The sequence below is a fragment of the Malania oleifera genome, chromosome 13 (genome assembly GCF_029873635.1).
Source record: "Malania oleifera isolate guangnan ecotype guangnan chromosome 13, ASM2987363v1, whole genome shotgun sequence".
NCBI classification, from domain to species: Eukaryota; Viridiplantae; Streptophyta; class Magnoliopsida; order Santalales; family Ximeniaceae; genus Malania; species Malania oleifera.
The window spans coordinates 48277434-48296988 of record NC_080429.1 but is presented as its reverse complement, the minus strand read 5'-3'; the positions used below and the strand labels follow the sequence as shown (position 1 = coordinate 48296988).

At 35.1% G+C, this 19555-nt stretch overlaps 1 protein-coding gene across 1 annotated transcript; it reads right to left on the bottom strand.

The window, feature by feature from the left end:
- Positions 1–14898: 14898 nt before the first annotated feature.
- LOC131146252 (transcription factor bHLH47-like) lies at positions 14899–18707 on the bottom strand. The gene is made up of 5 exons (XM_058095725.1): positions 18479–18707; positions 17891–18017; positions 16115–16233; positions 15816–15943; positions 14899–15482 (listed from the first exon to the last, which is right to left on the bottom strand). The coding sequence occupies exons 2-5, from the start codon at positions 17968–17970 to the stop codon at positions 15060–15062; spliced, it is 750 nt and encodes a 249-aa protein (XP_057951708.1). The 5' UTR covers positions 17971–18017; positions 18479–18707; the 3' UTR covers positions 14899–15059.
- Positions 18708–19555: the final 848 nt, after the last annotated feature.

The following is a 19555-nucleotide window of genomic DNA, read 5'->3' as shown; positions in this document are numbered from 1 at the left end:
CTAGGAAGTGTCATGCCGGGCAAGGTGTCTGCTACTGGTGTGGGGAGCCAGGGCATATGATGAGGGATTGTCAGGCTCAGATTGGTGCTGCTCCTACTCCTAGACCTGCACGAGGAGGTTATCAGGCGCCACGTGGAGGCCAGCAGAGGAATATGGCTCCAGCCAAGGTTTTTGCTCTAACGTTGGGAGATGTTAAGGCAGCCAGCGACGTGGTGACAAGTACGGTTAATATGTTTTCATTTAATGTTAGTGCATTATTTGATTCAGGTGCCACACACTCGTTTATATCTTCAGGGTGTGTTAAATTATATCGGGCAAACACATAATTTTTAGATGTTGAATTATTAGTGGCCAGCAGTGAGGTGTAGTAGGATGCTCTGGGATTGTCTAGTTGATATTTAGGGGGGGAATTTTATCTACTAACTTAGTGGTGCAAGATATGTGTAGGTTTGATATCATATTTGGCATGGATTGGCTAGCAGCTAATTTTGTCATTATGGACTGTCGTGCAAGAGAAGTGATATTCAGACCTCCAGGGAAACTAGAATTTAGATTTACAAGGTCACGAGTGCAATTCCTACCTAAGATGATTTCAGCTATTCAAGCAAGAAGACTACTCTTGAGCGATTGTCAGAGATTCGTGACCTTCGTAAAGGAAGCAATAGGGAATGAAGTGAAGCTCACCGGTACGCCAGTAGTAAAGGAGTTTACCGATGTGTTTCCAAATGAATTACCGGGTTTGCCACTTGATTCGTGAGGTAGATTTCCCTATTGATCTACTTCTAGGTACGGCACTGATCTCTAAGGCACCGTATCAAGTGGCGCCGGCAAAGTTGGCAGAATTGAAAGATCAATTACAGGATTTACTTGATAAAGGCTTCGTACAACCTAGTGTATCTTCATAGGGAGCTCCAGTATTATTTGTGAAGAAAAAGGACGGATCTATGAGGATGTGCATAGATTACAAGGAGATTAATAAAGTGACCATCAAGAACAAATATCCTCTACCTCATATCAATGACTTGTTTGATCAAATCCAGGGTACACAGGTATATTCTAAGATCAACCTTAAATCAGGCTACCATCAGGTAAAGGTGAGAGAAGAAGATGTATTAAAGATGGATTTCAAGACCAGGTATGGGCGTTACGAATTTCTTGTTATGCCATTTGGTCTGACCAATGCTCCTGCGATATTTATGAATTTGATGAATAGGATTTTTCATCCATATTTAGATCAGTTTGTTGTTATTTTTATTGAAGATGTACTGGTCTATTCGAGGAGCCATGAGGAGCACGAGATACATTTGAGGTAAGTTTTGCAGATGCTCAAGGAGAAGAAGTTGTATGCCAAGTTCAGTAAATGCGACTTCTAGCTTGAGAAAGTTATGTTTTTGGGGCATGTTTTCTCAGGAGATGAAATTTCTGTGGATCCCAATAAGATTGAAGCGGTATTGAATTGGGCTAGACCAAGGAATGTCTAGGAGATTAGAAGTTTCTTGGGGTTAGTTGGATATTACTGTCATTTTGTTAAGGGATTCTCAGCTTTATCAAGGCCACTGACACAACTGACTAGGAAGAATTTCAAATTTGAATGGGACAACAGCTATGAGCAGAGTTTTCAGGAATTGAAGAAAAGGCTAGTCACAACACCAGTTATGATCATCCCGTCAAGGGGTGAGGGTTATACTATTTACAATTATGCGTCCTTGAAAGGACTTGGTTATGTATTGATGCAGTATGGCATGGTGGTGGCATATGCATCCAGACAGTTGAAAGAATACAAAAAGAACTACCCTACCCATGATCTTGAATTGGCTGCAGTGGTACACGCATTGAAAATTTGGTAGTATTACCTGTATGGCGAGCGGTGTGAGATTTTCCCCAACCATAAGAGTTTAAAGTATTTCTTCACTCAGAAGGAACTAAATATGAGACAAAGAAGGTGGTTAGATTTGATTAAGGATCTTGATTGTAATCTCAGTTACCACCCAGGGAAAGCAAATGTGGTAGTTGATGCGCTGAGCAGGAAGTCTGGGGAATCAGTGTTGGCGACTATAGGGATCCAGCATCCGATCATGATGGATCTAGAGAGACTCGGTATAGAATTGGTAGAAAGTGATCCTCCAGTATGTATCACCAGTTTAGTGGTACAACCTACTTTACAGGAAAGAATTAAAGTTGCTTAGAAGGAAGACCCAGAATTAGTAGAGGTGATAGATAGAGTGTAGACTAGTTAGGGTGAGGAATTTTGCATTTCAGATTATGGAGCTTTATAGTTTCATTCTAGACTATGTGATCCTATTAATGTTGACATTAGGAAGACTATTTTGGAGGAGGCTCATAGATCTTTGTATATGGTTCATCCCAACAGTATGAAAATGTACAGAGATCTGTGAGAGTTTTACTGGTGGAGTGGTATGAAAAGAAAAATTGCTGAGTATGTAGCGCAGTGTTTGACATGCCAGCAAGTAAAAGCTGAGCACTAGAGGTCGGCGAGTCAGTTGCAGCCGCTATTTATCCCTGAGTGGAAATGGGATCATATATTTATGGATTTTGTCTTAGGGCTGCCATTCGCATCACATAGCCAGAATGCAATTTGGGTGATAGTACATCAGTTGACTAATACCGCCTATTTTCTCCCTATCAAGATCAGCTATTCCCTTAGCCGTTTAGTGGAGTCTTTTTTTTCAAGAGATAGTTCATTCTCATGGAGTGCCTGTATCTATTGTGTCAAATCGAGACTCGCGTTTCACGTCACATTTCTGGAGAAGCTTGTAGGAAGCTTTAGGGTCTCAGTTATCATTCAGCATGGCATTCCATCGTCAGTCAGATGGGTAGATTGAGAGAACGATACAGATACTAGTAGATATTCTTCGAGCATGTGTATTAGATTTTGGGGGGTAGCTGGACTCAATTCATGCCACTGGTGGAGTTCGCGTATAATAACAGTTACCAGACCAGTATTGGCATGACACCATTTGAGGCTTTGTATGGTAGGAGATGTCAATCTCCAATATTGGGATGAGATGGGTGAATGGCGAGTTGTGGGCCAGAGCTTGTACAGCAGGCATACGATAAGGTTCAGCTCATCAAGGATAGAATCAGTGCAGCTCAAAGCTAACAGAAGAGTTATGTCGATAATCGCCACAGGAATTTGGAGTTCGATGTGGGTGATCATGTATTTTTGAAGATAGCTCCGTTGAAAGGGGTTATGAGGTTTGGTAGGAAGGGTAAACTTAGCCTTAGGTTCATTGGTCCATTTGAGATTTTTGAGAAAGTGGGGCCGGTGGCCTATAGACTAGCTTTGCCACCTACACTATCAAGGATGCACGACGTATTCCACGTATCTATGTTGAGGAAATACATCCCAGACCCTTCTCATATTATCAGTTATGGTGAATTAGAGCTCAGTGATTCACTAGTCTATGAGGAGGTACTGGTGCAAATTCTAGATAGAAAAGAAAAGGAACTGCGTAATAAGAAGATTCCTCTAGTAAAGATTCTATGGAGGAATCACGCAATAGAAGAGGCTTCTTGGGATCTCGAGGAATAAATCAGACAGAAGTACATGCAATTGTTCCAAGAAGTTCAGATGTAATTAGGAAATGTAAGTACCTATGTAGTATTTCTTTTGCAGGTACACGTAATACTTTAGTTAGTAAGTGATATTTTAGTTTTGAGGGAAATTTTATTTTGTATATGTAATCTTCCAGAACTTGGTATGTAACCACAGTATTCCTTCGCCATAAGTGAGGGTAAGTAATAAAATAAGTAGACCTTTTTGCCTTAAGGGATGATGAGTTATATGAATAGTAAATTTCAAGGACGAAATTTTATAAGGAGGGGAGAATGTAATTACCCAAAGAATAATAGTATTTAAATAATAATTAAGAGAGTGGGAAAATGGAAACAAAAAAGAAAAGGGGGTAGCAGGCTTCATTGACGAACACTTTGCGTTCGTCGACGACGTTGCATACTGGACTCGTTGATGAGAAGATACTGGGAGGATTTTTGGGCCTCTGAATTTCGTCGACGAAAGGAAGAGCTCATCGATGAATTTCCTCTTAACCTCGTTGACGAGGTGACATGGCTCGTCAACAAATCCCATGGTATAATTTGCCCAAACTTCATTTTCAGACTGAAATTTGACGCGCAGACTTCTCCCTCTATCTCCTCTACGTCCCCCTTATCTTCTCTCTATGATCTCGGGCTAGATTCTTGCCGGTTCGATGATATGAAGCCACCACAACCCTGGTAGGGAAGTTCTCTCTAAATCTACCGGAGCGGATCGTTGGTTGGGAAGAATTGAAATTCTTCCCTGGTTTCAAGTAAGGCCTTTTAACCGAAAATACTGAAGTTTAGTTCTAGGAGTTATTGAATTCAGGGTGTTGTACGGGGAACCCTGCGGGTGCAAAACTAGTGAAATTAGGGGGTTTCTTTCTAGTGTCAAGTAAGGGAATAAACTAAAGTAGTTATTTTCCATGCAAACTATTGTTATTTATTAGCAAATTAATTTTTTAGGAAAGCATGTACTATATTTGAATATTGTTGACAAAATGCATATTTGGGAAAATACTTTTGTTATACAGGAAATATGATTTTAGAATAAAATATATGATTTTACTCAGCATTGTGTGGCATGAATACAGTTTTACATGATAAGTATTATGTTATGGCAAATTTTACGAGTAAAGCATGTTTTCAGGAATTATGAAATAATACAATACATTATGATTTTTAAAAATATATGATAATTGATTTATTTAATTTAGAATGATATGTATGAGATATTCGGTGCAAGGCTGTGATTGATAGTCGACGCGAGGCCATGTATGATATATGATTTCGGTGCAAGGCTATATTTATGAAATGTTCGACGCAAGGCCCTATTTATGAAATTATAGAAAATGTTATCAATCCATTTATGTTAAATGCTATATTATCATGTATTATATGTTATTAGAACCCGGATGTTAGTTTAATTTAGTTTCAGGAGCACGGTACCATAGCTATACAGATCGAATATCTATGTTCAGATTGGTGCTAACCACCCCACGAGGGGTGGGAGTTGGATAGTTGATGTGGCTTTCAATGTAGAGTTGTAGACGTCCACCTGGCAGTCCGGACCAGGGTGTGGCGAGCCCATCGTACTTACAGACATTTTTGACTCAGTAGTGGTCGGTCAGCCATTGTCGGGTCTCACCTTAGGGCTACACAACCCGTTATAGGGGATAATACATGACTTTAGCTAGCTATTCATCCTAGGTATGTTTTCAGTATTATTAGCTATACTAGACAGTTATGATTAGTATGATTTATTAAAATATGAAGGTATACATTCATGTAGTTATTAAATGATAAATGTTTTTTGGTATGGAAAATGTATTGTATATCTATATTTTCATTAAATATTCATGTTATCACATAGCTGTATTTAGTTTATTTTCCCTTTCTGAGAAGTGTCTCACCCCCGAACATTAAATGATTTTCAGGAAACTCAGAAAAACAGGCGGAGCGTGACTGTCATTGAGTCGATTGTACTACCCTACTAGAAAGGTAAGTTTGGGCTAGGGTCAGGAGATTTTGTTGTGGGATCCTAGTTGTATTTTTGATATTTTGAGGTTGTATATGAATACAGTATTATTGTGGATTGTAGTTAACTCTGATATTTTATATTTTATGGTTATGAGTATGTGAATTACATTTATTGCTACCTAAGTTTCCGCTGTGTATGATGGGTGTCCCCGCTACCATCGGGTTCGAGTTGACTATTTTATTTATTATGTTTTATTTTATGATGAATTAAGCAAGTCTTTACAACCAGTTTTTATAGTATCAAATGGAGACCCACATTTCATGTCATGGTTTTGGAAGAGCTGACTAGAGGCTCTGGGGTTTCAGTTATCTTTCAACACAACCTTTCATCCTCAGATAAATGGGCAGACTGAGAGAATGATCCAAATTCCTAAAGATATGCTATGGGCTTTCATGCTAGAGTTTGGGGGTAGTTGGACCCAGTATATGCCACTGGTGGAGTTTGCATACAATAATAGCTACCAGGCCAGCATTGAGATGGCACTTTATGAAGCGTTGTATAGAAGAAGGCGTTGTCCCCCATTATACTAGGATAAGATGGGTAAGCGATGAGTTGTGGGGCCAGAGCTAGTGCAGCAGGCATATGATAAATTTTGGCTCATCAGAGATAGGATCAGTGTAGCTCAGAGCCGAAAAAAGAGGTATGCTAATACTCGCCGCAGGAAACTAGAATTTGATATGGGAGATCATGTGTTTTTGAAAATAGTTCCATTAAATGGAGTTATGAGATTTGGAAGGAAGGGTAAGCTTTGCCCTAGGTTTATTGGCCCATTTGGGATCCTTGAGAGAGTGGGGTCAGTTGCCTATAGGCTAGCCTTACCACCCATTTTGTCCAGAATACATGATGTATTCCATGTTTCCATGTTGAGGAAATACGTCTCAGATCCCTCCCATGTGATTAGTTATGGTGAGCTAAATCTTAGGGATACTTTGGCATATGAGGAGGTACCAGTGCAGATTCTGGACAGGAAAGAATAGGAATTGCACAATAAGAAGATTCCTTTAGTAAAAGTCCTATGGAGAAATCATGCAGAAGAGGAAGCTTCATGGGAGCTCGAGGAGCAGATACGACAGAAATATCCGCATTTATTTAGTGGGGTTTAGCAGCAATTAGGAAAAGATGCAAATAAGTATGTAAGGTTCCTTTCGTAGGTTAATCGATACATGTAATAATATTTTGGTAGTAGGTAGCATTTAGGTTTTGGGAGAATTTTAGTTTATGTATTTGTAATCTCCCAGGACCCTGAAAGTAATCATGGTATTCCTCCGCCACAAGTGAGGGTAAGTAATAAAATAAGTAGCCCATTTTCTTTAAAGGATGGTTTCAATACGAATACGAAATTTTTATAACGAGGGGAGAATGTAGAGATCCGAGGAATTATAGTAATTAAATAATAAAGGAAGTAAAGAAAAAAAATTTTCAAAAAGGGGTTTCGGGAGGGTCTCGTCGATGAGTGCAGAGTGCTTGTCGACAAACAAGCATCTTAGGCTCATCAACGGGGACATGCATCTCATCAATGAGAACTTACCGAGAGATTGTTTTTAGGGACTAAAACTCATCAATGAGGAGAAGGTGTTCGTCGACGAACCTACTTCATGGACTCGTTGACAAGGAGATGTGGCTCGTCGACGAGGCCACGTGGACAAGCATTCTATAAAAGGCCAAGAATTCATTTTCCTACCAGAGAAACATGCAGGATTTCTCTCTCTCTCTCTCTCTCTCTCTCTCTCTCTCTCTCTCTCTCTCTCTCTCCCTCTCTAGCTTTGTCCCCTCTGCCTTCTCTCAAGAAATCCAGCCTCATTTCATGCCAATTTGACGATCCGAAGCCGCCATGCTATTCCTTGGAAGTTTCTCTTCAAATCTGTAGGAGTAGATCGTTGGTTAGGCCAACTTGGGCACCATCCCAAAATTTGGGTAAGTTGATTATTTTAAGTTTTATTAGGTTTTTGGTGTTTTTGGACTAAGGAGAATATGTTAGGAAAGATAATACTGAAGTTTTGTTGGGAAAAATGTAAATTTTAGGATGTTGAGTTGGGGAATACCACGAGTGTAATTTTGAAGTAATTGGTGGGCTTCTTAGTAGGCTAGGTAAGGGGATAAACTAAGGCAATATTTTTTAATGAAATTATTTACCATATTATAACATTTATTTTTAGAAATTATGTATGTATTAGCATAGTGTTTGGGAATACTACTGTTGAATAGGAAAATGAATTTAATGTTAATTAACTAAAAAATATGATTTCAGATCAGGTTTTATGCTTAAAGGTATTATTCATATTTGTGTGGCATGAGTATTATTTCCATGAAATTATGCTATATCAGAATATTATGATTTCCTCAGAATAAGCATGTTTTTCTCAGTTTTCAAGAAAATTATTAAACAGTACAGAAACCATGTTTTAAAGATATTATGTAAATCAATACAAGAATTTCATGTTTAGTACGTTATGATATGTCGGTACAGATGTCGTGACTTTCATGTTATGATATGCTGGCGTAGATGCTGTGATTTTCATGTTATGATATGCCGACACAGATGTCGTGATTCATGTTGGCTTAGATGCCGTTATTATGTATAATATGCAAGATTTCATAAAATATTAATATGTCAGATATTATTATGATTATGAAATAGTTATTTACTAGTATATGAAACGTACTATATGTTATCAAAACCTGGATGGCTTAGTTTAGTTTTCATGATGCTCGATACCATAGCTACAAGTTCAAGTTCAAGTACAAGTTCATAATAGTGCTATCACACATCTTATGTAAAGTGTGGGAGATGGCAGTAGATGTGGCTTCATGGTAGTGCAAGCACTCCCCTAGTAGTCCGGACCAGGTGGAGTGGGCCCATCATACTTATAGACTCATGTTTGACTTAGCGTGGTCGGCCAGCCATTGCAATGTCCCGCCTTCAGGCTACACAACCCAGTCATGTAAGGGTATTACATGACATCATCTAGCTATCCATCCTGGGTATTATTCATGTATGTATCGCTATATAAGATGATTTTCATGTAAACTAATTTAGTACACTATTTCATGTTATGATGTATCATGTTTTATTCAGATACGATATAGACAGTCTTTACTACATATAATTTATGTACTAATATTATGTATAATTCAAAAATACTCATGTTGCCACACACTGGTGTTAGTTTATTTCCCTTACTAAGAGGTGTCTCACCCCAGCTTACAAAACATTTTAGGGAATCCAGCTAGACAGGCGTACCGTGCTCCGCATCAGTAGAGGCAGTTTATATTACCCTGATAGGAGGATGAGTTACTAAGCTAGGGTCAGATGGTTTTTGGATTATGATCCTAGATTTACCTTTTTGGTCTTTTAGGATGTATATATATATATTTGACAGATTAGTAGTACTCTAGTATTGTAACTTTTGGATGGTATGTAAGTAATTTATGTTTTCTGTTGCTTAAATATCAGAGATGTATGACAGGTATATCCTTGGTACCCATGGGTCCAGGTTGATCATAATTACATTAGTTTAGCAGGTCATAGGGATCATTACGTATCTTATTATTAAAAAATATTTATGGTAAAATAGGCAGGTCGTTACAACTGTTGCATATGTTTTTGGCAGAGATTAGTACACCCACACGTCTCATGGAGAATGTGGAGACGAGATAGTTGACTATACTGTGTAGGGTAGAGTTCCCCCCGAAGTCTGGACAAGTGTGGGAAAGTCTGCCTGGGTTACAAACTGAAGAGGTTGTTTTCTGATTTAAGTATGGTGGGCCAACTAGGGTTAAGTCCAACCTTCCAACCGCATAACCTGTCATGGGGGTAAGTATGACAGTGATTACCCATCTGGTAGTGAGTTCTAAATGCATAATTGTTTAATTTAACCAATGAATAATATAAGAACAAAATATGTGAATGCAGATGTGAATATAGAGTAGCATGAAATCAGAGTGATGCCAAACGTGAATGTGAAATGTGGATGATGTGAAATGTGGAAGTGAGATCCAAGTGCATGAAATCAAAGTAATGCGAAATGTAAAAGTGAATTATGTGATGTGAAATACTAAGAACATGAAAAGATGAATAATATAGAGATAACAGATACAGAGTAAAGTAAATATGTATTATATATTGTAATATTATATTTATTTAGGGTGAAGTATACACTCCACCCGAGGGCTTGCTGAGAAAGGCGAGTGCACTGATTAATATCAGATGTAGCCATATTAGGTTGCATAATGTATTAGGGCAGAGGGAAGCTACTTGTATGGGCGGGTAATCTTCCCTATTCTCAGGATCTTTTACCAGTAAACTTTTGTTTGAATGTGTGTGTGAGTACGAGATAAACTATCCACCTCAGTGCTTATTGAGTAAGGTAAGTGCCCTGATATGCTTCAGTTGTAACCATAGGTTGCATAAGGTATCAGAGCAGAGGGGTGCTACTTGTATGGGCGGGTAATCACCTCAATCCTTAGAAAGCTCTCGTTAATAAAATATGTTGCATATGTGTGAATAGAGACAGTGAATGATTTCATAATTGTGGATTAATTTGTAAATGATGATTATATTTTATACACAAACCTCATGCGAACCACACATTGGTAATAATCTATTTCGTCTTACTGAGATGTGTCTCACCCGATATGAATTTCATCTTTTTCAAGATCTCCGCATGATTGATCTTAGCGAGCTCGGGGTTGGATTTGTTGGCATAGTACTTTTGTGAGAGGGTACAAATTTTGGTTGTATTTTTGTTTATGTTTTTTTAGTTTTTCTGATATATATATATATATATATATATTTCCTAAAATCAAATATCCATATATATATATATATATATATGGATATTTGATTTTAGGAAATACAATTTTGGGATGTTTATATAGTACTCTGGTATATTATTAAGGATGTTTATTTATTTTCCACTGCATGATTGAAGTTATGGTATCAAACACAGGTAATTGGATCACATCACACCCGGGGCCCCACTTTATGGGTTCGGGGCGTGACAGACAATATAACAACCTCCTCATTTCTTGCGAACGTTATATTGCAACCTCCTTTTCAACACTTCCAAAAAACCAATATATCACCATGATTTTCATAATCTCTACATTATTCACATTATCTTGAGGAGTACCCAATATAAAATCCATGCTCAATATATAACCGCATCTCTAAATACAATCATAACTCAGTATAAAATTCACAACTCTATATGTATATACATAACTCAATATAAAAATTCCATACTCAGTATAAAATTACATTCCTGTATAAAATCACAAATTCACTATATAATATCATAAAAGAGATTCCAACCAATTTAATTATGCAATTATAACAAATTATTCTCATGTCACATAATTTATAAAATAATTATAATTTCACAAATTGCCTGCAAAATTTTCTAAATATATATTCGGTAAATTTAATTAAAACACGGGTATGATCAACTCCCCATTTTTAAATTTAATCCCTAATATATTTAAATACCCAAATATGATAATAACCCCGCAGTTTAATTTAATTCAAATATATTCCCAAAAATTTGATTTGATCAAATCCCCATTGTTTAACTTAATTTAAATATATTTCCAAAAATCTGATATAATCGAATCCCTATAGTTTAATTTAATTTGAGCATATTTTTAAAATAAAATATGGACATAGATATAATTAATTTTATATACTCAATTTAAATCAAACATATTTTAATTAACACAAATCTAATTAAATTCACATACTCAAATTTAATCAGAAATATTTTTAATATAAAATCTGACATAATCTATTCCCCTTACCTTAACCCTAGAGTGGTGCCTACGACAATCAAACAACGAATCCACTCTGGTTAAAGTGTTGAGGAGCAGAGTTAGGATCTAGTTATAATGTTTATTTTTCGATTTGGCTTGAAGAGAGAGAGAGAGAGAGAGGGAGAGAGAGAGAGAGAGAGAGAGAGAATTTCGGCCACTGGGGGGGAAGTTGGACATTGAACTTCATTTCAAGAAGTCTCAGGAAGCTCTTGAGACTTCCAAATGTATATACTATTATCATATTCTATTAATATTATATATATATATATATATATATATATTATTCCAATAATTTTTTATTATCATTATAATACTATTTATTTTAATTAATTATAATAATATTATTATTATTATTATTATTATTATTATTATTTTATTTTTTAGAATTACACTGACACACGTATTATTTTTGGGGTCGTTATAATAACGGCCATATAACAGTTAGATTTTGTTTTTGCCTATAAATATCAAACCATTTCACTTGGAGAAGGTTGGAGAATTACCTTGAAACTTATTTGAACATCTTTTGATTCTCCCTCATATTTTTATACCCTTTTGTGCATCAAAATTCTTATTTTCTCCTACTCTTCTTAAAAATCATTTTTGTATAAAATTCTTTTTGGGGTGTTATTTTGAAAATGCTTGAGCTTATATCATAACTCATATATATTGCTTGATAGCCTTTTTATAATCTTTTAAAGATTAAATTTCTCCAATACACTCTTTTACTTGGAAAAAATTCTTTTTGGAGAAAGTTATTTTGAGTTTGTCTTGAAGGCTCGAGCTTTTATCCTTGCTCATATATATTGCTTGAAAGCCTTCTAGCACTTATATTTTCAAAAGTCAATCATATTGAGAAAGAAAACCTTCGTTTCCCATATTCTTTTATTTGAAAATATTTTCTTGAGAAAACTTATTGGGTTATTCAAGAAAAGTTTTGAGCATATATTCATTGATATATGCTTGAAAAGTTCTTGAGGGAGGTTAGAGTATATATTCACTTTCATATACTTTGATTGGAAGCCTTTTTAGTATTTGAATTTAAAAAGATCAATCTCAAAGAAAAATCATTGTATATACTCTCACTCTTAATTGCAAAATATTTTTTAGAGGATTTCACATACTCTACCGAACTTCATTTTTAAAATCATATGAGAGTGCATTTAGATTTTAAATTGTACAAATCAGCTTTTAAGAAGTATTTTTATTGTAAGCAAATTGTTTTTCGAAACAAACTCTTTGCGATTTGGGTTGTGAACCGTGATCAAGTGAGGGTACATCATTTGGAGAGGCAACTTCACCTACAAGGAGCGAACCAAACGAGGGGACATCATTTGGAGAGGGGAGCTCTACCCTATTGAAGTAATAGACCAAGTGAGGGGACATCACTTTGAAAGGTTGGTACGCCTAGAAGGACTAGTTTACCAAGTGTGGGATATCGTCTGGAGATGAGGGTTTCATCCTATTTGAAGGAGTGTTGTAAAGGGAGGCACCACCCTATAAGGAGTGTGTAGTGTTTTGCTCCACCTAGTTAAGAGAGCGGTTTAGTGAAATCCTTGGGAGGTTTGCCTAAGGCGAGGACGTAGGCGGGTAGAACCAAATCTCATAAAAATCATAGTATCATTCTCTCTCTCTCTCTCTCTCTCTCTCTCTCTCTCTCTCTCTCTCTCTTTCTTTATATTTCCGCACTTTAATTTTTCACATGTGTATGCTTGTTATTTATTGTTGAATATTATTTTACATACACGCTTTTTTTTAAAAAAAATTGGGATATTAGTTGGTAAATCAAAAAATTAATTTGTCAAATTTTTTTAAAACCCAATTCACCCCCCCCCCCCCCTCTTAGATCACACCATTCCTCACAAGAATGATTAAGTACTATTTTCAAAATTTTAAAAAAACTTAGGAATATGTTTAATATTTTAATTTTAATTACTTTTCAATTAATTTTTCATTTTATATCAATTATAGCTAATAATTGTGTAAAAAATTGAATAATTTAACACAAAAAAATAATTTCTAAATATTAAAACATAAGTAAGAACCATAAATTTTGATTCTTCTTAAAAAATTGACTGCAAAAAATAAAAAATTAAAAACACAAACAAACATGTTGTTTAATAGTTTTTTATAATTATTTTACAATTAATTTGTCATTTTATTTCTTTCATAGTTAATAATTGTGTATCAAATTGAATAATTTAACACAAAAAATTAATTTTGAATATTAAAACATAACAACTAAAAGCCATAAATTTTGATTCTTCTTAAAAAAATTGACTACAAAAATAAAAAAATAAAAAACACAAACAAACTTGCTGTTTAATATATTTTTTTAATTATTTTACAATTAATTCATCATTTTATTTCAATTATAGTTAATAATTGTGTATAGAATTGAATAATTTAACACAAAAAATTAATTTTGAATATTAAAATATAATAACTAAAAACCATAAATTTTGATTCTTCTTAAAAAACTGACTGCAAAAATAAAAAATTAAAAACACAAACAAACATGTTATTTAAATTTTATTTCAATTATAGTTAATAATTGTATATAAAATTGAATAATTTAACACAAAAAATCAATTTTGAATATTTAACCATAACAACTAAAAACCCTAATTTTTTTTTCTTCTTAAAAATTTGACTAAAAAAATTAAAAATTAAAAAGACAAACAAACATATTGTAACAAAAATAAAAGATAAAAAACACAAATGATATAATATAATTCCATGATCTCAAATACAAAATTTCATATGTGCTCGTCATTTATTCAAATAAATTTAATATGCATTCATCATTTATACATGAAAAGTTGAGACAAAAAAAAAAAAACACCTAACCTCAATTTGGGAGTTTCACAACGATGCCTCAAATCGCCAAACTGACTTCAATATAACCTAATTTAAGATACAAAATACCAATTTCTACTATATAACTAATAAAAACTTCAACTCAAATTTCAAAATCTCAACTTAAATTGCAAACTACAAGAATTAGGTTTTAAACAACTTGATGTGAGAACATTTAAAATTGTACCATTGGAACGCAACATTTACCTGCAAAAATGGCGTTAGCGTCCATCTATTCCCCCCTCACACCTCCCTTATAAAAGGTCTATTGTAACAATTTCTATATTTTCATTTAAAATTATAATTTTAAAATAATTTAAATAAATGTACATAATATCTGAATTTGAAAAACTGAATTATGTTTTTTTTTTTTTTTTTGGATTGGCATATTTATAAAACCAAAACAAAAAGCCAATTTTGAAAGATAAATGAAACCAAAACCAAAAACCACAACCAAAAACCGAACTAAAATGCGAAACGGTCAAGTTATGTTTCAATTTTTGGTTTTTCAATCATTTTCGTACACCCCTAACCCTTATTTTGTTCTTCGAACTTTCTAACATTTTGTATTTCCTTTTGTACTTATATAATATATTCTTCTTCATTTTCTCCCAAAAAAAAAACAACAAACCATAAATCATCCAATATTTTCTGCTATAAAATCAATTAACATCCATCATCTAATATATAAATAAACAGCTAAGTTACAAATGGCAATACCCCAAAAGCAAGGTAGGGGAATTTGAGCCAAGGAAACCTACAAACACTGAACATGAAAAAAATCATACATCAGGCCTCATCCAACAATTCTAGTACTAATGGCGTTGCTACCATTAACCAACAATTCCTCCCTTGCCTGTGGTTGCTTGCCAAGGAGTTGGGACGGCCATGAATCTGTTGGCGTAGGGTACCTAGCATGCGGTTTACTCACATTTGACATAGGCTTGGATGCAAGATGAACAGTATCAGGCTCACCATAAGCTTGGATGACATACACAGGACCCACTACAGGTGCTTGCTGCAATGAGGGCTCCAAAGTAGGCAATCCGATACAGTCCTCAACCAAATGTGGTGTCGTTTCTGGGTTATGAAATTCAGGAGCTACATTCAGGTCAGGTTTGGGCTGGGCCACACTCACTTCCATCTCGCTTCGGAGCTTCTCTATCTGAGATCCCAGTGCAGAGTTCTCATCTCTCAGCTCATTCTTCTCCATAGTCACCTGTCCTCAATTATTTCAAAGAGCCTAAGCATTTTGTGCTGAACAGAATGATGCAAGAGCAGAACGTATGGGTTTCCTCTCACAAAGAGAGAAATTGATGGGATTAAAGGAACAAGTCATGCGATTACAGGAAGAATTTCTAATTTGGGAACAGATTCTGCTGTTGCATGGCAACAGAGAATCCCTGTTTCTTCTGACATTTCAATAAAGCAAATTTGTAATAAGGGGGAACATTTCATTAAAATCCAACATATTCTCATTCAATGCCCTTTCAGTAATCATTATTCTTGTAATGCCATGACAGGAGCGATGCGTAAATTTTAAGAACCTTACATATTGAGATTCAGAGAGCAACGTTGCATTCTCCCTTTTGAGGCACTCAACCTGAGCGAGCATATCCTTTAACAGTCGAGTAGCTTCATTCAATATAAAAGCCTTGCCATTATTCTGGTTAGACAAGTCTGTTAAATGAATAAAAGGAAAAAGTTATTAAAGTAAAATACAAGATGTCTCCATTTCAAAAGATATTCTTACTTACAATTAAAATTAATTACGGGAAAGTGGTCTCTGACAGATCTGTTGGTAATTGACAGTGAATCAAAAATACTGAAAGGAACAGACGTAGCAATTACCAATAGCATTGGCCAAGTCAAGAAAGAGCTCATTCAAATGTTCACGCTTTAGTTTCTCCCTCTCAGACTTATGAATTCTTTTCGGAACTTTCACATGATTCTTTTTGCTAGGAAGAGATCTGCACCACAAATGTCTTAGAAATCCAGCAAAGATCTCACTGTGGCTTTAATGTACAAATACTGCTTGCATGGAACAAATTATAAAAATATTATAGTAGCATAGCAAACTCTAGAAGTCAGATACAGTGCCTACAGTTGGAGCTTTATGCAATTGGATAAAAACTAAGCAGCTACTAATTAATTTGGACAAAGCATTAGTGAAAACAGTAATTTACAGGGCAAAAGACATTTATCTCCCTTGAGGTTTGACAAAAAGACAGGGACCTCCCCTGAGGTTTCAAAAATTCCATTGACCTCCCCTGCTGTTTCAAGAATTCTAGGGAGGAGGTTTGTTAAAAGGACAGAAAAATCTCCTTGTATTTCACAAAAGACAAAGTTTTTTGGGCAGAGGTTCGTGTCTTTTTGCCAAACCTCAGGAAAGGTCTATGACATTTTTGAAACCTCAGGAGGGTCCCTGAAATTTCAGAAATCTCAAGGAAGGTAAGTGTCTTTTGCCCTAATCTATAACTATCCTGTCAGCCTAAGTAAATGTATGTTGCAGCCACGTAATGCAACTGAGTTTAACTGAATTGGTTTCAGCTAACACAAATTAATTCAGGCATAACCATGCATATAAGAAATAAGAATGAGATAAGGATAAAGATGTAGGCAAAAAAACTAGAAAAGTATAGATAAATGCAGAGAAAATTTCGGGAGGTTGGTAATCAAACTATATACTTAGAGAACAAATAAAGAAAACACAGTTGTAGACTATGCATAGAGAAGACCAGCAGAAAGTCCAGACCAGGTCAGTGAACACAACATTTAAACATGTTTTATATGGGCTTTAAAATTTTAAGGGTTTGTCATGAAAATGTAAACTGGGAAGCTATGGGCCGATCTGACTATTTGCAACCTCCAAAATACATGCAACCAGTAAACACTACTTTTAATAACCATGATGAATGAAGCTTGCTAGCAAAGGTGTATTCTCTGAAATAAATATCTTCACATTTTTCACCTTTCACTGAATGAATATTATGAACTTAAAGAATTAAGGGCTGAATAAATGTTACTTTTAGGTTTTATCAACTATGCCTTTCCACAATTTATCAATTGAAGAATAAAACAATATATTATTTATTTGGGGAACATTTTTAATATCTGTAGCCACTAAAAAGCTTTTGCAAACAATAATTTTGCTTAGCATAATTTCAACAGTAATTTATTTCACTCAATCTTCAACTTTTGGTTTGTGGAGGGCAAGAGGCTTGTTGATTTTATGAAGGCGGAAGCACAATACAAATGTATTTCATACTTGCATTGTTTTTAACAGTGTGCTTGTCTATGGTAGTTTTTGACAAGGCATGTCTGTTTAAGTGACACAACAATGTTTACCTGAACTGGTAGCCACATAACAATCCCCTCTCTCCGTCTCTCTCCACAGTTCATAAACTATGAATTAGAACTGTAAAAAATGATAAATTTCAATCCAGCAACTTCGAGATGACAAGCAATCAAAAATGGGCGTTTAATGGCCCGAAAATCAAACCCAGGGTTTTCAAGCACTGACAACTTAAGAAATGAAAATTTTCAAATCCAGCCACTTCAATATGTAAGCAATCAAAATGATCTTCAATGGTCCGAAAATCAAACCCAAGGCCTTCAAGCACTGACCTGTCTCGTGATGTCTCCATTATCACATTGACCTTGTCAACTAGAGGAGCTGGAACTTCTGAATCCATACTTGGATCCATACAAGCTCACCGGCTTTTTAAAGAATTAGAAGCCGACATTAAACTCCCTGCAATACCCTAATAATCTTAATGCAAAAACTAGAGACATCCAATGCACAATCAAACAATCAAATCGACACTCAAGAAATGAAAAATAGACCAAGAATGTAGTCGAGCTTTGTCAGCACACCAGCAAGTCGTGTGACATTTGCCAATGTTACAACAGAACAATTATCTAGCCCGCTTGAATCATGAGAAAAAATTAGAAAAGAAAGGAAAGAAAAAGGTTTCTTTGATTAAGCTTCAAACCCAAAAAAAAATTAAAAATAAAAAAATTAAGAAGCTAATATATTCTACTTTGTAACGGAGAATTAGCAGTCAAAACAGCAGTTAAGAAACAACAAAAACCGTTTCCTTCAAAACCCTAAATCAAAACAACGGGCTGATAAGAAAATGGAAATCCATACTCCAAATCGAATGCACAAGAAATCAAAAAATTAAAAACGAAAAAAAGGAGGGATCTGCCAACCTTCAATCGAAGAACGACAATGGATGAAAGAGAAAGAAGACCCAGAAAACACGAATACGAATAAATGGCTTCAGCGAATCGGAAGTGTTTGGGGAGAGATGGAGGGGGAAAACGCAGCAGCTGAGGTCTTGCAACTCCGTGTCGTTGTGGTGAAGGTGTTTTAGAGAGAGAGAGAGAGAGAGAGCGTGTGTGTGACGGGAGACGGCGACACAGGGGAGCGTGCGAACCACGAGCCTAAGACGCGGACTAAATAAAGACAAGCGAGCCTCACACGTGCCTTGTTTTCCTGTTTTTAGTACGACTCACTTTTCGTTGTTTTTTTCTGCAGCCTTGAAGGACCACATCTACAATTCCCCATTTCCTCCTTCCACGCCTTTTATTCCATTTATTTATATTATTATTATTTTTTAGCAACGCAAAGACGTGCGGGCTGTAGGAGTGCCTCTCACGAGATTAGGTGTTCAAACCCTCCCGAATTTAATTTTGTCCCTGAATTCCTAAAATTTACTTTTCTTTGGAGTTGTAGGGTCAGCTTCAAGGGGCGCGACATTAGTCACGTGAACCGTAAAATGGACACGTGGAAACCCGGTGCGTAATAAAAATAAAAATAAAAGTAAAGATTTATTACTTTCTTAAAAATAATATCAGCTAGTCATTTGATCTCCAAATTTAAATTTACATAAATTTAAAGAAAAAATATAATAAAAACTCTATTCAAAAATTCTATTCTAAATCCACAAAAATTCAAATTTAAGCCTTTTTTTAACAAAGGAAATTAAAATTATATTTTGAAACATTAATTTTGAACCTTAAATTAAGTCAAGGTCAACAAAACCTTATATTAGTGTTGGACAAATCAACAAAATACTGATAATATTTACAAATTATTTTTCTAATAGCTTATCAGAATTAAATATAAAAACATATTGTATTTGAGATTTATGTTTAATATTTGTTTTCATTATCACTTAAAAAAGCATGCTATAGCATTTTGAGATTACGATTTTTCACACTCAATCTTTGTATGTTAGTAGCAAAAAAAATAAAAAAATTCTTATGACAATTTTATTACAATGA

Coding starts and splice junctions, on each gene's coding strand:
- LOC131146252 (XM_058095725.1), bottom strand. CDS start 17,970: ATGGATCCAAGTATGGATTCAGAAGTTCCAGCTCCTCTAGTTGACAAG. Junction 16,234..17,890: donor ATGGAGACATCACGAGACAG/GTCAGTGCTTGA, acceptor TTTGTGGTGCAG/ATCTCTTCCTAGCAAAAAGA. Junction 15,483..15,815: donor TGCTCTCTGAATCTCAATAT/GTAAGGTTCTTA, acceptor AATTGAGGACAG/GTGACTATGGAGAAGAATGA.